At 38.8% G+C, this 23,546-nt stretch overlaps 1 protein-coding gene across 1 annotated transcript in view; it reads right to left on the reverse strand.

Annotated features, from left to right (window-relative positions):
* Nucleotides 1-23,546, reverse strand: part of PATL1 (PAT1 homolog 1, processing body mRNA decay factor) — a 25,846-nt gene continuing 2,300 nt past the window's right edge. Inside the window, exons 3-19 of the mRNA XM_016119027.2 lie at nucleotides 18,708-18,925; nucleotides 18,314-18,394; nucleotides 17,574-17,768; nucleotides 16,539-16,640; nucleotides 15,993-16,082; nucleotides 15,565-15,785; nucleotides 14,294-14,383; nucleotides 12,196-12,376; nucleotides 11,637-11,760; nucleotides 11,092-11,189; nucleotides 10,479-10,538; nucleotides 9,075-9,223; nucleotides 7,698-7,857; nucleotides 4,201-4,356; nucleotides 2,222-2,313; nucleotides 1,981-2,130; nucleotides 1-1,660 (exon numbers count right to left, since the gene is read on the reverse strand). Of these exons, the coding sequence (XP_015974513.2) occupies nucleotides 1,639-1,660; nucleotides 1,981-2,130; nucleotides 2,222-2,313; nucleotides 4,201-4,356; nucleotides 7,698-7,857; nucleotides 9,075-9,223; nucleotides 10,479-10,538; nucleotides 11,092-11,189; nucleotides 11,637-11,760; nucleotides 12,196-12,376; nucleotides 14,294-14,383; nucleotides 15,565-15,785; nucleotides 15,993-16,082; nucleotides 16,539-16,640; nucleotides 17,574-17,768; nucleotides 18,314-18,394; nucleotides 18,708-18,925 (2,189 nt within the window). The 3' untranslated portion in view covers nucleotides 1-1,638. The remainder of the gene's footprint in view (nucleotides 1,661-1,980; nucleotides 2,131-2,221; nucleotides 2,314-4,200; nucleotides 4,357-7,697; nucleotides 7,858-9,074; nucleotides 9,224-10,478; nucleotides 10,539-11,091; nucleotides 11,190-11,636; nucleotides 11,761-12,195; nucleotides 12,377-14,293; nucleotides 14,384-15,564; nucleotides 15,786-15,992; nucleotides 16,083-16,538; nucleotides 16,641-17,573; nucleotides 17,769-18,313; nucleotides 18,395-18,707; nucleotides 18,926-23,546) is intronic.

The raw sequence follows: 23,546 nt of genomic DNA on the forward strand, positions 1-23,546 counted from the left end.
TTCAAGTATACAATTTGTTTTTATTTACAATACCCTATAAAAATGTAAATTTAGAAACTTTTAATTTTTATTAGAACCAAACAAAAAAGATAAAGCACAGAAAGGAAGAAATAGTAATCAAGTATTCACTCGATCGGCTGTGAGGTGGAAAGGCAGGAAAGGCGCATGGTGGGGACAGTCAGTAGATAATGGCAGAGGGAAGCTAGGCAAGGTCACTGGGGAACAGCTGGTGGGGCCTGGGGCTACAGAGTGGAAAGAAATGGAGATGAAGAACAAGGACGGCTGGTTTAACGGAGGACTTTACTGTTGTACGATACATGTATGTGCAAAACGTTTATTCTCTTTAAATATCATAACCTGCCCCCCACCCCCACTACATTCGCAAAGGTGAAACAGCAGGAAGTGTATCAGGACAGCCATGTAAAATGAATTCAGATTTACATTTCTCGATGGCTGTAACCACTAGGGGGTCAAACCCTCTCCTCCTGGTTGGGTGCTGAATGGGAGAGGGATAACTGAAAGGGGTCATGGCTGTCCCCACTAGGATTCAAACCCAGGCCCCTGGCTCCTGGGATGGGACTTGGTGAGATGGAGTAGCAAGGCCAGCGTTCTGCCCATGATGTGGAGGAGACTGAAAAGCAAGCAAGCCAAACAGCTTCCATGGTTACATTTGGAGGTTTCTACCCAACACCAAATAAAAACGGGAGGTGAGAATAAAGGCATGGCTTACTGAAGCAGTCTCGGGAAGACAAAAGCTATACCGTGGAAGCAGGCTCTAAGTCAGAACCTTTTTGAGCAATCTTCCATGCACCTGAGGGGCAGACTCAAGTCCACTGTAGTTGTAGCGGGAAAAAGGTTTAACCGTGTGCTGTTTCCACTGAGGTGGAAAGAAACAAAGGACATTCATGTAGAAAGGAGAAAACGGACTTCTTGGCTTAGAGCTGGGCATCAGCCAACTAAGAGCTCTGATGTTCTTAAATGTGCTGCATACCCTGTTGTTTATACTGAAAGAAATAGTAGCCACCAAATTAATTACAAGATGGACTAGAAACAGATTAAAACTACATCAGCTGGTTTGTGTTTAGAGGGGAGATGTGTCAACCTAATGTTTTTCGATCTAAAACTCATTTTTAAGGATCCTCTGCAGACCACATAAACATATGTAGAGGGGTGTGTGTGTGTGCATATATATATTAATTTCTACTTACTTGGCTCTCCTATAGTCTTATTAATATGGGGCAATGAGAAAAGACTTCAAGAGGATGAGGGAAGGAATCCTCGGGCAGGCTATGCTCTACTCTGAACTGGAGTACTGGTGGTGGGATAAAGGAAGAGATTATATTTGTGTTTCTAGGGCAAAGAAAATGCAAAATTGAGAAGAAATTGAGTAAAAACAGGACATGCAGAATTGTAACATAGACGGTAAGAAGAAACCAGCAGAAGCACCACCCAGCCAAACGTCGCAGAGCAGTGGGGAGACACCTGGCATTTAAAGACGACCCCTGTGAACAGGAATCAGTCCCACAGGATGCTTTGGGGAATAAGCTACCTTCCCTCCCTCATTAAAAACACTCCATTGGTGATGGCAGCAGTGCAGGTGACAGTCAAAAGGAGGTACAGGACACATTTGCAGATCTTTTATCGTATCCCCTGAACTAGCCTACAGGTATAAAGAAAGAGAGAAAGGAAACTTGTTTGTATAAATGAGTTAAAACCATAGGCAATCTTTTGCATTAAAATTACATCCTTGTAAGAATTCTCACAATAAAACACCTAAGACATCGCTACCCTTAGCATTCAGTCAACAGGAGGGTGCCGCTGGACCCAGTACAGTGTTTTCTATCTAGTAGACACTCATATATTTGATAGAAGTCTTTAATCTCTTCCACCAAATTCAGTTTTATGCCCCCCAACCACCTCATCACAACCTCTAAAGTGCCAACAGTAGTGAGATGTGGAACTCTCTTGTTGCAAACTTACTGCAGTTTTGTCTCCAGCAAGTTCAGTTTCTGCCGGTCAACATAGCGAGAAAAGAGGGATACTAGGTTTGTGGGGATAGAGACTGGCTTGGCCAGGGCCACCTGGGGAATCCGCAGAAGTTCTCGGGTTGCCATGAACATCACCTCCTTCCTGACAGAGGAAAACGACAACAAGGTGAGTATAAGAATGAAAATTTACTAACAGAACTTAAAACAAAAGAAGAAATACAGCCCAGACTGACCACTGGTTGTTTTCCGTTGGTTCTGTAGCAGGATCTGAACTCTGCAGGTCTTCCCCGCGGCTCAGGACAACGAGGAGCAGTGACAGGCCAAACTGCAAGAGGGGACAGAGGGAGTCATACTCAACACTGCCTCATCCCCCCATACTGTCGAGGGGATTTCTGTTAGAGAGGGAATGGCACTCCACCCACCCAAACGATCCCACTGCATGCTTTTCTGTGACGCTGAGCTTTTCTCCTATTTACGAGAATAGAAATGGATTTTAAAAAGTTAAATGAAGACAAAGTGTGATAGAGAAAATTAAAGTTTGCAGAAAAAATAAAAAACATTAAATAAAGTATTTTGAATTAAGAAAAAAGGTGTTAAGAACAGTGGGAAAATGTATAAAGAAAAGTAACTGAAATGGTCAGGATGCAGAGAGGACATTTCCTTAAAAAAGGACACAACTCTCTGGAAATGTAAAGGCTTAGACAGGATGTTAGTAAGAATCTAAAAAATAAAAATAAAAAAAGAGGAAGGCTAAACAGATACATTCACTATATCTAGAATTATCAAAATTTGGCAACATGCTTTAGCAATTAAAATGTATGAAGATTTGTTTCATTAGATTTGTTTCATTTAGCGGGTAGTACAAGCAGGAAACACACAGTCTAAAGGGGCATAGAATGAAGAGACAAACAGGGGCAAAACGTACTGGGTTAATGTCTGAGCCAGCTGTAATGGGTCACAGAGAAGGCAGGTGTTCTGGGATTCCATCCCACCTTCCTGAGTTCCACTCGTAGAGGATTAATTACCTTGCCTCGCCACACAAGTCCCCTTCATGTCAGAAAAACACATCGGCCTATATAGTCTTGCTGATCTCAAGACAGTCTACTGCCTTTATCAAAATTAATACTGGGAGACTAACTCACATGGCACGCACATAACTGATCACTCCACAACCCCTGTCCCCTGAGGCACTGTCACCTCTCTCACCTGCTGAGGCACTACCCTTCAGAGCCATGCTTCCGCAGGTTTTCAGATGAAAAAAGAGACTATCTTTTCCCTCTCTTGTAACAGATGGCCCTTAATGAGTACCCTCTGCGGACCTGGCATTATAATGAACTGTTCACAGCTGTTCTCTCATCTAAGTAACAGGAAAACTGTGAAATCAACATCTTCACATCCACTTTATAGATCAGGACACTGTGGCTCAGCATAGTGAAATAATCTGTTCAGGGTCACAAACCTAGAAAGGGCAGGCAAGGAATGAAAACATGTTCTGTCTAAAAGCTCATGTTGCTTCTTAGCTCATGTTGCTTCTTCTATATTATGCTTTCCCTGAGTCTCTGATTCTTTAACTTGATGTAAATGAAAGATGAAATGAGATGTTCTACTATTTAGTCTTATAACAGAGACCTCTATGTACCCACCCAATATGCTTCCTCCTCCTATTAGAACTCTGAATTTACTTGTGGTGACAATGCTGTGAACGAATGATGCTTGCCAGCCTTCCCTACAGTTATGTGTGGCGTGTGGCATGTGACTTAAGATCTGCCCATTGAGATTAAGCGGTTGTTGGTTCGAACACCTGGAAAAGGTCCAAATAAGGCATACAGACAGCTAATCCACACCTTTTGGCCTTCCACGAGCACTTCTCTGATGCAAAGTGGGGTCTTGAATTCTACAACCATCACAGACCCTTAGAGGTCACGAGCACATCAGCCGCTGCTAATGATGGCAGAGAAAGCAAACCACAAGAGCCTACGTCCCTGACGATGCTGTAAAGCCGCTGTTAACAGATCTATTCCACAAGAGATTCCTACAATTCCACTTTGTTGGAACCACTGTTATTTCTAGCCTCTGTTACTAGAAGCTTACTGTAACTCCTGACTGAAAGAAACTTATTTACAAGTTTCCACAGCCATGGCAGCCATTATTTTTATCTATAACGCAAATCAGAAGCCTTGCAAAGTCCAGGGCCATAAAAGGGCAAGACCACCTGGCTCTGGAGCACAGCAGTGAGGTGAGGGTTGGCGGGAGCTGGTGCAGCTGCACTCTGAGGTAGGTTCATCAGCTGTTGCAGAAGGCTGGTGACAGTCACTGATGGAAGATGATAGAGGAGGAGAGAGAAGGGACTCAATAAGCATGGCAGCACCTACACAAAAAGTAAAGAAAAGTATTAGATCCTGGCAACCATGACGGTCAGCTGTACAGTCAACAGCCTGAGGTGAGATTTAACGAAACGGGGGCTGACACTTAAGTCTAAGGAGATGCTACTAGAGTGGTAACAACAGACTTACTGAGAACTTTTTCAAGTTAATTTGCATAGGAAACATCATAACTTGTGAATCAAAGGTATAAAATCACTTCTCAAATACATAAGACTCATGATAAAACATCAGTATTTTAATTTATTCCACAAATATATGAACACCTACGATGTGCCAGGCACTGTGGACTAAAAACAAAAGTTAAAAGGACAGACCCTCAGGGATCTAAAATACAGTGGGGATGATGAATGAGTAAACTGGCAATTTCAACAAAGTGTGAGAAGCACTTTAAGACACGTAAATTCTGAGTGCCACAGAATTACAGAGAAGTATTTTCAGACTTAATTCTATCTTGCTTTATCTTTATAAAAGCTCATTGAGGAAATGGGACAATGATTAACCAATTGTATAGCTCATTAGAAAAGCTCCTAAGTGATCAGAAGCTCAGTGTTCAGTTACAAAGCTAGGAACTAGAACCAGAATCCACGGTTGTTCAATTCTAGCCTGCTGGTCATTCATTCCTTTCTGCCGTAGGCCCGGACCGGAAAGTTAAAACAGTGCGCTACCAGTGTAATGAGGTTATAATACAGAAAAGGAAATGAAAAGTGCTTCCAGCAGTCACTGCCCATGGTATAAAAAGTGAAGGTTGGTTTTACTTTAGCATCCAAGGATGAAGAGTGAACTACTTTTTGTGATCACTACTTGAAATAAACAAAGCTTTAACAATTAAAGCATTTTTAAACATACACAGATGTATAAAGAACAGTTTAATGAAGTCCATCATGTACCCATCACCCAATCTCAACAATTAAATCACTATTTTGCTAATCGTATTAAATCTATGTTCCTTCTGTATATCTTTTCATCCACAAACACTTCGCTTTGTACCTCTAATGAAACCTCTCATATTATCGCACCTTACAAAATTTAATTCCTTATAATCATCTAAGATCTACTCCAAACTCAGATTTCTCCAACTGTCTCAAAAATGTCTATTACGTTCCAAATAAGAGCCACACGTTAATTGTACTTGGCTGGTAAGGCTTTTAAAATCCATTAACAGGTCCTTTGTCATTTATTTGAAGAAACTGGGCCATTTGTTCCATAGTGTGGATCTGGTTAACTGCACCTTTGTGGTGTCATTTAACAGGTTCCCCTATCCTCTTTTTTCCCCCATAAAAATGATAGAATCAGAAATCTGATTAGATTCCAGTTCGACAGGAGGGGGAGGTGGTGGAAGGGTGACAGAGGGCAGGCGCAGGAGGGCTCCCCAGACAGCGCTGCGTGCTCTCCACCGCCTCGCAGCGGGAGGCACGGAGCCTGGCGCGCTCCTCTCAGTGGTGCAGCGGGGACTGGCCAGCTTAGGGGTTGTCAGCCTGCTCCAGCTACTGTAAAGTCCCCATCCAGCTTTTACCTAATGCTTTTGGCACCAGTGATGATCGCTGTCCAGACTGACTGCTTTTTCGGTAGAAGCTGTGAAATAATGATTTCCTAATTTTATCATATTTTGCAGTTATATTTTTGCAGTAGCTGAAATTCTTTTATAAAGAACTTCCTATCATCAACCCTCTAGTTACCATATTAGATGGTAACGGAACGGCAGAATAAATGCGCGATTCTTTTCCTCTACTTTCCAGTTTTCAGAATGAGTTGATGGCCTAGCAATCTCCAAAGGTGACATTTTTGGAATCATTATAAACTCATTAAATATATTTATCATATTTTAATCCACTGCTGTAATTTTTTTAAAGTTGCAAATAATCCCTTTTACCAACAGAAGCCCCTTCAAGTAGATCTGTGAATCTTTTACAAAGGACCTGAGTCATCTTTTAGCTTCCCTGCTTTCTGGCATAAGACCTAGAACTAGCTATTACATCAAGGAAAATGGTCTTTAGAGATGTGGTCTACTACTCAATGCATGTAGGTACAAACTTAGCCTCTATATTTAACCACGTTTTCCTCACTAGCAGGTAAGCTCCACTAAGGCAGGCATCTTTGGATTCCTAGCTTCTAGCACTTAGAACTAGGTACTGTATATCCCGGCCAGAAAGCTGCCTGGTACACAGAATTGCTTAATAAATATTTGCTGAGTGAATAAAGCTCTCTCCGACTTGTTTCCACTGGTGAGTTCTGAGATTATGAGTACCTGCCTCATTGCCTACAACTTATATGCTGTAAGGCAGCTGTTACTTTTAGTATTCTATTTTCTAGGCTAAACCTTAAATCCTTAACTTCTGACCTATTTTTCATTCTTGAAATCTTTTTTAAAAAGTACTTGTCTCACCTCATTTCACTTTTTCCAATGATGAGACCTAACTTCTGTGTTCATTTCTTATGCAAATGCTAAAATTTCAAGAAGGAATTTTTTCAACTTATTACTTCAAAAGGAATAATTTTCAACTCTTCCATGTCAAACCACTGATAAGGTATCTCGGGATCACGTGTTTCCTGGGGGTTATTAGCACGTGGTTATTGCTCAACTGCAGTCTATTCTATCAGGTTCATTCTCATAAATTCTATTTTTCTGAATCTCACCCTTTATGCTAATCTTGTAAATTTCTTGCTTTGAACTTCTTAGAGGATTATAAATGCTGTTATTCAAGTATTATGACAGGGATAAGCAGAGAGCAACTGTTACCAAGAGTTAACTTATAAACTTGATAATCATGTTTCAAATTCCAGCCTAGTTTAGATCATGATAAAAGTTATTTAAAAGCACTGGTTCAATTCCTGTGGACAGGATGCCATTCAACTAAGTACACAGGTGAATGTTAAAGCTACTGCCAACAACCCAGTGAGTGATGCTTTATAGCCAACAAAGTAACCAAGACTTTAAGTTTGCAAACAGTACACATCAGATTCAACTGGGGACCTTGTTAAAGATACAGAAGCCCTGATCTTTCTCTATAAATTCTCATTAAGCATGTCTAGGGGTAAGGGCTGAATTATTTGCTTCCCAAGTAATCTGGATACAGACCTCAGCTTTACAACTACATCAAATAAGATGGAATTATTGCTTTCTTCATGTTTAGGAACATGGTCCGTAGGATGAAAGATGGGCTGAAAAATATATGCCTGGAGTAATTAAAAGTTTTGCTTTAAATAATCAAGTCATACGGCCAAAGATTAGACAAAACAACAGAAGAGGGGAGGAAAAGAAATTTGGATTCTAGCAATCTTACTAACTATGGAGACCCAAAGGAAAGATGCTAAACTTGGGGATCACCTCATCCTGTGCGTCCTTCTTGATAAGGAAAGGGAGGTTCCTGGCTGTTATCATGAGGATGTCGGCTGCTTGCTCTGTGGAGAGGAAAGGAAGAATACGGGCGACCATTCTCTTCCCTTTTCGGATACACATGATCTGTACAAAGTGGTCGTCGCTTGGCCTGCAGGGGAAGAAAAATGTTAGGTCAGCAAGGACAATGTAAAATGGCCCCTTTTTTTCCCTCCTACATGTTACTGAATGAACATAACTCATTCATTTTCACTCTATTATCTGTACTACAAAATAGTGAGAATTATTTTTCCAACTTGCAACTAAAAAAATAGGAATTTTTTCAAGTTTCACAAATGCAGAAAAACATTTTAAAAAATTCTATGTTAAAAACTTGGTCAAACTATATGCATTAATTTCCTTTATTAACTTTAAACTATACAAACATGGTTAATACAGCAAATCTGAAATATATAAGCAAAAGGGAAATAAAAATATTCACAATGTGTTAGCATTTAAGAAAATTTTGCTATATATTGTGTATTTTATCTTCCATAAAAAAAAAAAAAATGGGCCCACCGAATTCACTTTTTCCAACTTCTTGTGAATGCTTTTCCACATAATGAATAGACTTTAATTACACACAATTTAATGGCTGCATAATACTGCAATCTCTGAATAAACCAACATTTACTTAACCGGTTCCCTGTCAGCCCAGCTCCAGAAAAGGTGTGTTGAAAAGGAGGTGCTTATTCTTATGTTCTATTTTGTGTATGCCCTGTCTTAGAGAAATCATCCATTCTCTTGAATGGGCAAAGAGGAAGCGAGTTATCAGGAGACTTGCATTCATCAAGTAAATATTTGGGATTTATACAAAATTTACCATTAGCAAGATTCTACGAGATACTAGATTCTTCCAGATACTAGGGAGGAGGGAGATGATAGCAATACAGAAAAAAAGATATATTAAAGTATCACAGTGTATGAGTATTCTGTGGAAATCCCAAGGAAGTTTAAATGTTTATACTTTCAGCTTGGTAGGAAAGAGAATACATAAAGATTACAGGGTTGAGCGTGCTAGTAAGCATAAAACAGGTACAATCTGTAGGCTCAACAACAGAAAACTCAGTAATGCTCTCCACTGTATCTCCCTAGTAGATATTGACTGGTATTTGTTGATTAAATGAATTCGGAATTTTTTTTTTCCTGGCTGGGAATTACTATGAAATGTTTTATATAAAGTGGCATTTGAGTTATTAGGCCAATAGGATAGACCTGGAGCTTACTGAGATGTAAGGTAGGATATCTATCTCAAACATGTAAAGCTCAGTTTAGCACAGTAAGGAGTCCAGCTAGTCTCATGTTTTCCTGTAAGTGCACAATACTTACCTCTCTTGACCAGGCAATTTCCCCCTTAAGTTGTCATACATGCTACAAATTTTGTGCTTTCTTTCATCCGTGAGGGCAGGTCTCTCTTCTTCCAGACTTAGGAGATAACGCCTTTCATAGTCCTCCACATCAAGGAGCAAACTGTAGGTCTATGTGAGACACAAGGCCGGCCACAGTGAGCTCAGTCAGGGTCAGAGTATTAGAGAAACAACTTTACAGTTCAGGACTACCCGATGATAAAGACTAAAAGGTGAAAACTCACTGTAAGAGGCTTAGAGTAAAAAGGTGCTCCTTCAAATTCAGAACAGAGTGAAAAAAATTCTTCATACAGTGTTATTTGTCCCTCCTTGATCTCTAATCCAGAAGGTAATGATAGTGAAATGATTACACACTTTCTAAAATTCCCAGCAGCCACAGCAGCACTGTGCTATACACCACCTGTATCGCTGCTCCAGGTTATGCCTTACTTTAATTTTACTGCTGGATGCCAGGCACTGTTCCAGGGACCTTGGCATGTACATACTCTTTCACTGAATACTCACCACAACCCAGTGAGGAGGAGATTGTTATCTCCGTTTTTACAGAGGAAGAAATTGAGGACAGCACAGAAAAGTAATTTGCCTCAAGTCATAGATGCAGTTAGTAATGAAAAAGACATGATTTGCAGCCTGGTTCCAGAGTCTGAGCTCTTTACTGCTACGCTCTATGGCCTTGCAACATGGTATTTATTGTATAAAGTAACTGCCCATATATTACTCCCTCCACCCCCCTTTTTTTAGCACTCAGCACCCAGGGAGTGGCCAATAAATATGAGTAACCTGGCTTAATTGATTAATTTATAGGTGGAACAATGTCATTTTTATTCTCATTTTTCTTAGAAAAGTGACCTGCCCCAAAGCATTCAGTTGTGTCCTAAATAAAACCCCAATACTTATTTTATTTTTGTTAAATGTATTGGGGTTACACTGAGTAATAAAAATACATAGGTTTCAAGTACACGATCCTACAATACATCATCTGTATAACGCATGTATGGTCACCCACCCAAAGTCACAGCTCCTTCCGTCACCATGTGTTTGACCCTCTTTACCTTCTACCTCTCCCGCTCCCAGCTTTCCTTCTGGTGACCACCATTTTGTTATCTGTAAGTTTTTGTTTGTTTGTCTTGGACAAAACTCCAGTACTTCTAGCCATGACTGCAGTGCTCTTTCCGTGAGACCACAGGTGAAACACAGGCCACTCCGTCCTAGTGTGACCCGGCACACAAGGGACAGTTAACAAGACCATATCCATTAATTCTAATCAGGGAGCACTGACTGACAGCTGCTTTTCCACTTCTGTGAGCACATACATTTGACAGTTCCTTATTTGAAACTAACTACAGCAACAAATTCTAAGACTTACATTCTCAATTATGACAAGGGTTTTTCGTCTCTTGTCCCGAACCTGTTTTTCTTTTGTCTCCTAAAAAAAGATAAGACTATTCAATGTAAACTCTTTACTTGTGTTAAAAAGAAGCTTCTACTTGTGCAGATGTACTTCCATTTGTGACAATATTTTGAGACTCAACTCTTTGAAAGGTATAATCTAAAAACAACACTAATATGGACAAGGTCCTAGAGCTGATTAAATAGACCCAACACAAACCATCGAACTTAATTCAGAGACAGGCAAAAGGCAATGGGATAATGTAGTAGAAGATAAAAGTTCATGTAAAAAACCTTAAAACACATAGAAAATAGTAATTTTGCCGGAGTAAATAGCCGATACTGTTTGCAGCCAGTCACCCAGCTGAAAGACTCCTGCCACCCCAGGTCCTGCCTGGCTGCCTTAGAGGTGAAAGTATTAGTACCTCAGCTCATCCAAAGATAAGCAGAATGCCACGACAGGCAAGGTCAAAAGCTCCAGGTTAGGATGGATTACAACCAACTCCATTGTGCCTGATTCCATTCCACAAAGACCCCAAAAGGAGTGATGACCCAGAAGTTCTTAAACGCACAATTCTTCTGACACTTACATCATCCTCACTCCGAGATGTCACAACAGCATCAATCATTTTCCGGGGATTATTCACACTAGAGACAGTAAGCTTTCCCAAAGAGCCCTCAAACTGCACTGTAAGGACAAAAAATTTCCAAGAAAAACTTAGCAATGTAGGCAGGTGGCTTTCAGACATCTTTATATTCTCTAGTCTTTACTCACAGTATAACAATTTACTAAAAAAAACCCCATGTATTAATAAAGCAATCTCATTAAAATCTATCCTTTTCTATTTTTTTCTGTTGCAATAACAATCAAATAAAAATCTGAGGTGTTTCTCCCTTATCTATTTTTAGAGATACCAGAAATTACAACAGGTTTTAAGCTACAGAATCTCAAGAGGCCATCTGTCAAACCACCTACTCCATGCTTGAACAAAGGTTTACCTCTGCATTTACTAAGGACATGGTGCCTTATGAGTTTCAAACATCTCTACCCAACCATCTATATAGTTATTCATTTTTAACCTATCAGCACCCTGTCAAATTTCTCTTATTCCAGGCCCAGGCAGAAGGACCTTACCTGGCTTATAGGTATGCTCCAGTCTGGCCACCTGAGGGGTAATGAGCTTGGTGCGCTCCTTTTTAGGGCCATCACCTTGCACTTCTTCAGCAGCTGACAGTTTCTCCAGTTTTTCAAAGTAATTCTGCCATGTAAGAAACACACACACAGGATATGGCAACTTTCATTAAATATTTATGCTAGTGGCTGGAACAACCTGCACTCTGTTAGGTTGCTATAAATTTATCAAAAACCCCGGCCTTCAAAAAAGCTAATCATCAATGGAAATATATTTAAAGTTAGACTGCTAATATTCTTAATAGAAAGAATCTCAGATTATTAAAGGGATATGAAAACATTGACCTGAGAGCCTCTGTGTGTGAAAAATAAAAAGCATCCATGAGAACCTTTCAGTGAGCAGTGTGATAAGACAGAATTTGCTTAGTCAATTTTTATCTACTCTAAGATTACCTCAAGAGAAAATTCTATCAATATTTAATTCTACCAATTGTTAAATGACTGCCTTCACCAGAGTGAGGGACTAAACAGCTGATCCTTAAAATTGGCACAGAGTGTTTACCTGGTAATAAAAATCATCCAGGTAGGGATCAGTGCTTTGCAGTTGCATCATCTGAATTTTAGAGACCCAATCCTTTTCTCGCTGCAACATGAGATTGGCATACGGATCCTTTCGGAGGTGATCTTGATGACTGCTCCGGTGACTTCCTCTATCTCCTGCACCATTGAGATTCCGGTGCTGACTGAAAAACAAACATACACCACATTCACCCCAAGTGGTACATTAATTATGCCTTATAACACTACAGGAATAAACCAGACCGATTAAAAAAACCAAGATTCCTCTCTGCTTTTGTTAGAAGTGAAAAGAGCTGAATCTTAACAGAATTCAACACGAAAAAGGTATGCAATACATAACTAAGGAAATAAAACTAAGATCTGACTTTCTTAGCATATGCCAAGTACTTTTGTGGCTTTTGTGCAAGTCCTACGATAACTCTATGAGGTAGGTAGTTTTGTTTTCTCCACTTAAGACAACAGACCAAAGCCAAAAGAGCAAGTAATTTGTCCAAAGCCATATACCTGGTGGCAGAGAAAGATTTGAACGTCAATTTGACTCCTAGTCTACATATTTTTTTTTAAACTTGCTGAAAAATCATGAAATACTTCAATGTAAAGAAAAGACCAGCATATATTAAACATCCATTTACCCATTACCTAGACATAATGAAAAAAACTGACTTGGCCAAATTTGCCTTGGATTTTTAAAAAGTAACATTAGAGTTAATATAGTGTCACATTTAAGGCTGAAGGCCCTCTTGTACATCTCTAAATTCCAGTTTCTAGCCTCCTTTCCTTCCTAGAGGAATGACCTTGGTATGTATCTTCCCTGAAATGTCTCTCTTCTTTTATTACTTGTGTGTCCATCTTTAAACTTTATTCAGTATTATTCTGTGTGCCTTTCGGTTTTACATATTTGGTATTAAACATATAATTTTCCTTGTTTCTTACGCAACACCACGCTTTTCATATTCACCCATCTTGATAAAATACTCAGGTACATACTAAAATGTAGAACTGCTAATATGTGATGTATTCATATTTTCAATCTCATTATGTATTGCCAAATTCTCTCTTTAGAGACTGTATACTCCATTCTTGCCAACAATGACAATGATGAGACACTTCAAGTTTTGCCTGTATGATGTAAAATGGTTATATAATTCTAATCTGCATTTTTCTGATTACAAGTGAGCTTGAAACTCCTTTCATTTTTATGAGCCATGTAGGTTCTACTGGGAATTACATGTTTGTAGATGATGTCTTTTGTTATACAGAACAGAAATCATGAGATCTACCTTCTTAACAAATTCAGAAGTGCGCAATGCCATATTGCTAACAAATGCACTAGTATTTACATTTTTAAAAAAATTTTAATTAAAAAATTTTAAGTATTTTTATAATAATTGAAGAGCCCATATTGGTTTTATTCCCTGCAAAAAATATTCCAGAATTTCTTTGAAGGAATTACACACAGAGAACTATAAAACTAAAGGTTGACAAAACCTCAAAGTTTTAATTTTCTTATTTTATAAATATGAATGATTACAGAATATAAGTTCCACGAAGGCAGGGGTTTTATATATCTCGTTCTTTCAATCCCCAAATCTACCACAGTGCCTGGTATACAGCTGAGATCACATATATAAATATATATTTATATCTGTTGTATGAGAATTAAATAATTACAGGTAAAATTAAAGAGCAATTTGGCTTTACGTAAGACCCAAATATAAGGCGCCACTGTATTTCCAGATTATCTCAGAGCTGAGAAGTAGACAAAAGGTAGTTAAAAGTAACCTAAGAACCTGGTAAGGAGTAGAAAATATTGACTAAAAAAAAAAAAAATCAGATCTGAACTGTATTTCTGATTTACGATCAACAGAATTACAGCAACTTGGAAATTAGCTGATAAAATCTTATTACAGCTGGTGTTATCAAAACCATAAAATGAGAGCACATATGATCTGCCTTTGCCAGTAAAATAAGCTTAATGCTAATTAAATTCACTAAAAGTAAACTAAATTAGTAGCACCTGTTACACTGTCAAAATGAACAGCTGAATTAAGAGACCACAGAGGGGGAGGATGAGTACTTACTTTCTATTCTGCTGCTGTCTCTGATGCAAGAGTCGACGGTGCTGTGGATGGAGGTGAGTGGTGTCTGGTCTAAACATTGGGGCCTGAGATCTGAGAAAAAAGGGAAAAGGTTTTCAGTTCTGTTGCCTTGATGATTTGAAGATTTTAAAAATGTTGTTGGTACAAGACAACTTCATATAGGTTTATCCAGGGGACTATTGAAACTATCCTAAGAAAACCATTCAGAAGGAAAAGACAGCCATATTTTCATGTCTTCCACAAAGGCCAATTCTCAACTAAGAGGAGGATCACAAAATTTGAGTGAATTGACAGTAAAGCAGTATTCTTCTTTTTCTTTTGCTCCTGTCAGAAGTCTCTTCATAGATTTAATGTACTTAATTTCAGCTATTTGATAACGACATTGAATATGTGTGTGATGGTTAAATTTATATGTCAACCTGGCCAGGCTATGGTGTCCAGCTGTTTGATCAAACACAAGTCTAGATGTTGCTGTGAAGATAGTTTGTAGAGGTGATTAACATTCACATTTGGTTCACATTTCATTTAAGAACAAAAGAGGTGACCCTTGATATGTGGGTTGGCCTAATCCAATAAACTAAAGGCCTTAAGAGCAAAAACTAAGGCTTCCCAAAGAAAAAGGAATTTTGCCACAAAACTGGAACACAGAGGTCCTGCCTGAGTTTCTGACCTGCTAGCTCACCCTACAAACTTTAGACTCAAGACTAAAACTGTAATGTATAAATTAGAAGCACCTTGTTACACTGTCAAAATTAAAAGCTGAATTAAACCAGAAAAGAGGATGAATACTCACTTTCACGTATACAAGTATTTGTGTATACATATATATTCTATATGTATATGTAATTTATGTTTATACATATACACAAATGTGTATGTGTTTGTATACATATGTGCATGGATATATATATATTGCCCCATTCTGTTTCTGTAGAGAACCCTTAGTGTATAGTAATTCTTATTAAGTGATAAGCATTGTGTATCTATGTGAGTATGTGTGTTAATAAAATTAATATAAAGTGAGACATAAACTATAGAATAAATAAGAAGTAATTAACTAATAACGTGCAAATGTAAACAGGAAGCATGTGACTCAAGGGAAACATGATTCATAAGAGAGCCTGCAGACTGTCAAACATTTCTGTGTCTGGCAACTTGAAGATCCAGTAACATCTAAAAATGGGTCACTTGCAAATATCAGGAGACTTGGCTGACAATGAATAAACAGTCGCAGTCGCATTTATTTTGTATACCTTAGGTTTTGTAGGTGAGGTCCTGGGCCAGGGGGGTGCTGCTGTGAGGGTGGTGGTGTAGCAGGGGGCGGAGCACTAAAGAAGGCACGGAAGCCTGGTGCTGGGGGAAGCATCTGCCCAACTCGCCCTTGCAGCAACTTGGGATTCATGGCAGCAAGTGGACTACCAACAAATCCAGGGACCCGTGCAAACTGGCTGGGAGACATCCGTCCAGGCTGTAGCTACATAGAGGGGCAAAATCTTAGATTTAGTTAATCAGCAGACCCCCTTGCTTTAATCCACAGAAAAGTTAATGGTTTCCATCGATAATTTTCTTTGAAAAGGTAAAGGAAAAACATAAGCGGCAGTAGTGATTGATTAAAGATCAAAAAAAGGACAACTTGGAAAGTATGAGAGCTCTTTATGGGTCGGGCTAATCACAGGCTTACCTGTGCTCCTCCAAGAAGCTGTGCTCTCTGGAGGGGGCTGAGGACAGGAGGAACACTAGGAGGAAAAGGGTGACCCAGTAGGGAAGAGTTCTAGAAAAAAAAAAGTATATGCTTACTATGAAACAGGTAAATCAATATAATAAGGGAACTCAGTAGAAATGCAGAATAAACTCGGATATAATAACTCTTCAATGTACAGTGAAAATGTCAACTGAAGAAATATGAGAGTAATTGTGAAGTTATGAAGCACTGTGACAATATAACATGAAAAAGAAAGCAGCAGAATGAGGGACAGAGACAGCAGGAAACCAGATGATCATGCTGAGTTTAGATTTTTAAAGATAAGTAAAGAACTGAGGTAAGAAACAATTGAACATGGTAAACCATGTCATCTGTCCTGGAGACCAGAAAATCCAGAAATTCAAGTATGGAGATAGAAAAAAAATGTATAATTTAGGAGATGTCTATATACTAGTATACTGATCATACAGGCAGTGTTCAAAAAATACAGACTGTTCATTTTCATTAGGTTGTAGAATGACATACCGGGACATTGCAGAGCTGGTTTGGAGACATCCTCTCACCATAGGGAGCAGGATAGCGTGGTGGCATTGGGGGCCGAACATGGACAGGCTTCGGACACAGAATCTATCAGGACAAACATATAAACAACTACACTCAGTGAAGTCAGTTTTTCCTCCACCTACACTCCCTCCCCTCTAGTACTGGTACAGACACAGAACCCAATGCAAAGCCCTACTTCTAAGCAAACTGCTATGGCTATGAGTTCACACACAGAACCTCTGGTCACTTCCTCTCACAAGTATCAAGCAACGTGCCACTTTTAACTGAGGAAGATTTAGCTAATTCTCCAGTTATCCCCACCCTTCCATGCTATCTGAGGGAGGTACCAGCAGATATTCGGACTTGCAAATTCTCTCCAAGAGGATATATTTTGGTAGCAGTGAGGGAGAAGGAATGATAAGAAAGCTGGAGGATTAACTAAGTCCTATTCTGAAGCCCCTGTGATATGGCCGCCATGCTCAGCTCTTTTGTGATACATTGTGACTCCACCTTTTCATAGGATACTGAGCCTAACTAGGCCATACCAACACCACCCTCCCCCCATACCTTCCAAATTGGCCTTCCTTTTCAGCTGCTGGTTTCAGGTGGAGGAAAGTCTATGGAACAGGACTGCACAGGCTCTAGGGAAAGCAGGGATATCTTAAAGGTAAAAAGGGATGTGGACAAAGCTGTGTGTTCCCACTCCCCCCAGCTTTCAGTTACCTCTCTGCCAATGTTTTGGGCAGCCAGCAAAACACTTTGAAAAAGGATATATACACTAAATGTGGTTAACTACCCTTTTTCCCCCAATTAAAAAGCAGCAGCAAGAGGAGCAGCACCAGCAAAGGGCATTAGGGAATGTGTCTCTTATTGGTACTAACCTCTCTAATTGGCTATTTTTCTTTCTCATCTAATGCCTACCCAAACTTCCACCCTCCTCCCGGCATCACCAATTTCCCGAATAATTTTGCCCAGATTCCCAACATCCTGGGCTGAGTGCCTGTTAATGAGAGGTACCTGTTGGTTGAAGCTGGGTACAGCCATCTGCTTAGGTGGGGTGCCTATGGGGACAGCTCTAACAGGAGGGCTCCCAATGATTGGTGAAGTTGACCGCCTTGGTAATGCTCGCTCAGAAAGGTCCCGATCATCCTCTGGGCCCTGTGGGGGCCTCTGAGGCAAGGCATATTCTAGTACAGACACGGCAGGCATGTCCTAATTAAGGAAATAGGGGAAAAAAAAAAAATTAGCTAACTTGAAATGTTTTAATAATCTCTACAGATGCCAAAAGTATCTCAAAAATTTAATTTTATTTTTATTTCATATCCAGTAAAATCTGCTGTAGAGTCCCGAGTTTTAATAAATGCATAGTCATGGCTCCACCACAGATGTTTCATCACGCCCAGACTTCCTCTTTATCTCCCTCTGTAGTCACCTCTCCCACCACCCCAACCACAGGCAAACACTGATCTGTTCTCCATTCTTCATAGTTTTGCATAGAAATGACTTTTTATGTAATTCAAATCGTAAGCTGACAAATCTGAGTTTCAATGGCTTCCTTTCAACCTTTTCAAAGTAAAGCACAGTCAAGTGAGCACCATCACGGAGGCTGAGAAAGGGTACAATCAATCAGCTGGCCCACTACGAGTGCTAAAGAAATAATCGGCCTAAGACTGGCAAATGATATCCAACTACATGTTTCGGTAAGGGAACAATGACAATTCCTGCGTGTCAGGAATTTCATAGAAAATGTTTTATACCTGAGCAAGGAGTGGTCCTCTGATTCGCCTCAGAACTTCAGATCCATCCCAGATGCTAGAATTGAGACTTCCTGGTTGGGGCTAACAAAAAAGGAAAACACATGCACAAAGTCTGGCAAACCGTGGGCTCTCTCGAGACATATCTGCTTTTGGTGAACCAAGCTCTAAAAAAGCCTCAACTGCTTGAGCATAAGATTATAGTGTTCCAGAATAGACATTATTCCCCGCTACTTGTGTCCTAGATAGCAGTTCCCCTAGAACTGCTTTCGGGAATTATATTAACAATTTTCTATGCCATATGTAATTTTCTCATTATAGATAAAATAAAACGGCAATGCTCAATACTACACTTTAATTATTAGCCTCCTATAATGCTCACACCAGAGTAACTTACTTGCAAAAGTGGCCTAGTCTGCACTGCCCTCATAATAGCTGGATCTTCTAGTTCATTTTCAATCACCATCTTACTGAGCCTTTCTGCCAGATTCTCCTCATGGTCACCCAACAAGTCCATCTCATCCCTTTCTCCATTGCCTGTTTGTTCACTGACTGCCACTGGTAGCTTCTCCTCCAATTCAGCCAGTCGCTCATGTGCTTCCTGCCAATCATCATCTATAAGGAAACCATAAGAAAGAAACATTGTTCATACTAAAACTAAGTTTTATAAAATTCTTCTGTTAACCAAGTAAGTGAACAATTTCAACTCCAAAAGAGGTGAAAAGTTAAATTTTCATTTAGAGACACAAAATAAGGTTTAGACTAAGGGGCATATTAAAATGGGCTTTTCACTAATAAGAACAAATAACATCATCCCAGGAATAAAATTTAAGTACTTAAGAGTAATCGCTTTATCAATGATGTCCAAAGAATATTCTGAAACCAATTTCTAAACTGTTGGTTCTGAATTTCTATGACATTTCAGGCAAAATCTTTAAAGGATAGTTAAAGCTCACTGCACTAGCATACAGCCTAAGATGATAACTGCCATCTTCTTTATAAGCTTTGAATCCATTTATTTCATTCAATTCGTATTTGTGGAGCATCTATTACATGACAAGCACTGTTTTAGGTGTATGGGATACACAAGTGTACAGAACAGACAAAGATCCCTGCCCTCCTGAGCTTTCCTTCACGCAGGGGAAAGACAGATAATTGACAATAAACATAATAAATGAGTAAAGTAGATACTCCAGTAGATGAAATGCTATAGGAACGTGGAGGAATAGAGGCAGACTGAAAACTTTAAAGAGGGTGGTCAGAGGTATGTTTCATTGAGAGGGTGACATCTGAGCAGAAGAATCAAGAGTAAGATAGTTAGCCCCGTGGGTATCTGGGAGAGGTGTTCCAGGCAGAGGGAGTCTGTATAAAGGCCTTAAGATGTGACTTGACAGTTCTGAGAAACAGAGGGACTATGTTTGGATTGGAATGATGGGGGGGGCGGGGCGGGGAAGATGAGCTCAAAGACGCAGTAGGAGGGGGCTGCTTCAGGGCTTCACAGGCCATTCTGATTGAAATGAGGAGTCATGGGAGGTTTTGGTGTGGCTTGATTTCTTAGAATCACTCTGCTGTGTTGAAAACAGATTGGGGGTGACCGGGGGGGACGCAATACGGGAAACAGGGAAACGGGTCAGGTGCCTACTGCACTACAGCGGGGCAAACGTAATAGTGACTTGGACCTGGGTCAGTTCCTCTCCCATTTTAACTGTGCCTCTGCTATTATTCTTGCATACCATACAGTCTGTAGCACTGGCACAAGGTTGCTGTTTCATGTTTTATGCTGACACAGGCTTATTCTGGAGTCCTGCTATTGCAGATGAGTATCTTCAGACCCCTTTACCGCCTTCTCTAGAGCAAGACCTTACTTCTATCACTTCTTTCATTCCAGTGTTCTGTTCCGCTTCCATCATAAGATCGCTACTATTTTGCTCCTCTCGGCATTCAAATTCAGACACCTTTCCCTCTTCACTGAAGCTTTCCCTGAATAATCTTCATTTTAATTCTACCATCATCTTATCTAAACACACACTACTTTCTAATCTATCATAACACCATGCATTCTTTTGCATGTTGTATATTTTATTCTGATTTGTTTCGTTTTGTGTCTTATAAAATGCAACAGAGGGAATAAGAGGTAATTCCCTTCATAACTAACATAGAAACACAGAATTCTCAAAAAATTTCTTTAAAGATAATCTTCTCATTTAATTTTCCTATTTATCTCATTAGAAAAGAGAAGGAAGAACTGGAGGCACCATGACAAGGAAAAAAAAAGGTGCCTGGTATATCCTAAGGGTATAATAAATGCTAATCACTTAAAAACAAAAAGAATTCAATTACTGACCATTTTCTGAGGGGCAACTTGTTAAAATTACCTTCATTCTTTTATCTGCTTGCAAAGAAAATACATGTTACATCACAAATTTACATGTTACATCAAAAATGCGTAACTTAGAAGTGAAAGTTTCCAATCATTCCACAGGTGTGTTATGTTTTTTAAATTGCAAACTATAAAGTTTAACTTGTTCTTTTTCACTCAAGCAATATACTTTGGACCTCTTTTCATGCATGCATACACACACATAACTGATCATCTCATTCTTTTCAATACTTATATAAGATCCTATTCTACTGATAAACTAAAACTAATTTAACTTACCCCCAACTGATGGAAATTTAGATTATCTGCAAATTTTCAATATGACAACACTGTAATAAATATTATACCTATCTTAACATCTTAAGCAAACATTCAAGCAGGCTAAGTCCCTGTCAGGGTCTGATTATAAACATTTAAAATTTGCTATTTTTATTACATAACGATGTATCATGTAACACTAGTGGTCCAAAAACTGAGGGAAATAAGACTCCCCAATTTATAATTTGGTGTGAACAGAGCCACTGTCTATTCTTTGGGCTGTGGTAGATTTGAATGTACTACTTGTGGTAAAAGGAAAAACCCACTTCAGATGAAAATCACAGTATTAATTTAAATTATCAGTTATCTGAAAAATTCTTGAATAGTGTGTAATTAAAAATTAAATGTGACATTATATTGTCATCTTTGCTAAGAAAGTAAACTGAGAAAGTTTTTAAAGGACAAATTATTTTTTGTAATTTTACTAACTCAGCAATACCAACAACAAAAAAAGGAAATTTATAATCCTGAATAAGATGATGCAAACATTTTTCCCTGCAGGAGACAGTGACTAGTTTTTTAAGGAAAGATGACATCAGAGCAGTTGTAGCCAGCGACTTAAAATAACTACTGTTCTAATATGTTTCATTCAAGACACTTCTTGAATGAAAAATCATCAAACTAAAACATGTCAAAGGCCTGACATTTTATCTCCTGGTTTAAATTCTCTATACCAGCTGTATATTTACGTGTAGAGGTGTGTGAAGTCACAGGTCAACTTAGCGAGCAATTTTCCTTTTATATATCCTCATACTATTTAAATCAAGATGTTTGAAGAATTAAGATTCTTACTTTACAATTCAAGTATATTATACTCAATGGAAAAGGCTTACATTTGGAAATCTGTTCTCTGATATAAACTTCGTTGATCAAGAAGTCCTACTCTTATGCCCCAGGGTAGGAAATCGGCTAACCATATGCTATTTCACTGCCTTTGCTTTTTACTATCTGTTCTCTGTGTGAACCTAGGAAATTTTTCAATGAGTGTGTACTTTTCTTTCTCTCATAAAACAATTCTGCATACTCCAGCATCTTTTTAAGACATTTCCCCCATCTTGTGAGGAAGTTCAGGAAAAAAAGACGGTCCACAGCACTCCAGAAGTCAGTGAGAAGGCAAAAGTATTCCTCCTCCTCTGTCCAGGTTCAAACTGAAGACACATTATCATGCTGCCTTACCCGCATATCTGCGAATTGATTCTATCAACTTCATTCTAAAAGAAAAAGAGTTCTAGAAACATGCAATGTTTGTAGTTTCTATTGTATTCTATAGATTACTAAACTAACTTCTAAGTAGAATTTGTTAATTCATATCAGCTCCTTGCTTTTGTAATTCTATTCTCTTGCTGTCCCCTATGGTCTCCACAGAGCGAGAACAGCTCAACATCTAAATTATGGCTATACCCCAAAAGGTCTTTGGTTCCCATTCTGCAATGAGTCTACCTACTACCTTAAACATTTCCCTTGCTGCTCCTTTTAGAGGCAGTTTTGAGCTCTCTACCTACCGAGTTTTGTAAACCCTGACTGACAACAGTATACTCTTTCACTTTTGCTAGTTCACTCAACTCAGTCTAAGTCTTCATAAATTTAAGCTGTTTAGGTCACTGTAAAACCAGTAACCATTACGACACTTTTAAGATCTCCTGTTTTTGGCATTCAGCATCTTGAGATTACCCACTACTGCTAAACATTTTCTTATTACTTAACTTTGAATATTTGTTGCATAAACAGATGTGCTTGAGCCCAAAGAAATCACATTCATATTTATACATCCCAACAAAAATTGCTGTTGTTTTCAATATCAACAGTCAAAGCAAAAATATTATCATTGAGTCTTATTCGTTTCAAAAAGTGCAGTTTAACTTATTAGTGTACTCGTTCTGGGATCGCTAATGCTCAAACTTTATCAAATAAGCTTGCTCTCTAAATTTCCCATCTCAGTAATCATAACTCTGTGGCCTCTAAGTATAGTCTGGCTCTTTAACTTTTTATAACCTTTTCCAACTACTAGAATACTTATCTATATCCAGAAGTAGCACTTTTCTAACTCATGAAGCCTTTTTATAACTAAAACTCTTGGAATAAAAAATTTTTATTTTATTAAAGATACTATAAGATAAATGCAGGGTCCTGCAGATACATTATTGATCAACTGAATTTTAAAACAACATATCCACATCTGAGTTTTTTCCTAGTTCACTAGTTTTCCTTAAACTACATGTTCCAGAAATAAAAATTTTCTGATTATTTTAATTCTTTGTAAAATGTCTACTTACCTAAAAATTTGAATTCCTTTTATTGTGAACCTAGAGCAATAGATTATACAGCTGGAAGGGACGGGGCTTAGAGAACACTTGGTTTTATAAGTGAGTCAAAAGGAGACCCAGATGCTACCAGTTGAGACTAGACTATTCTAAGACCAAGAACAGAATATTTTGCTAAGTTAGTGACTGAAGTTACTTCTACTAAGACAAAGCACTTACAAAAGAGCATTTGAAAAGAGCAAGAGACCAAGATGATGATGTAAGAGAAAGATGTCAC

Source organism: Rousettus aegyptiacus, unplaced genomic scaffold (assembly GCF_014176215.1).
Source record: "Rousettus aegyptiacus isolate mRouAeg1 unplaced genomic scaffold, mRouAeg1.p scaffold_m13_p_5, whole genome shotgun sequence".
Taxonomy (NCBI): Eukaryota; Metazoa; Chordata; class Mammalia; order Chiroptera; family Pteropodidae; genus Rousettus; species Rousettus aegyptiacus.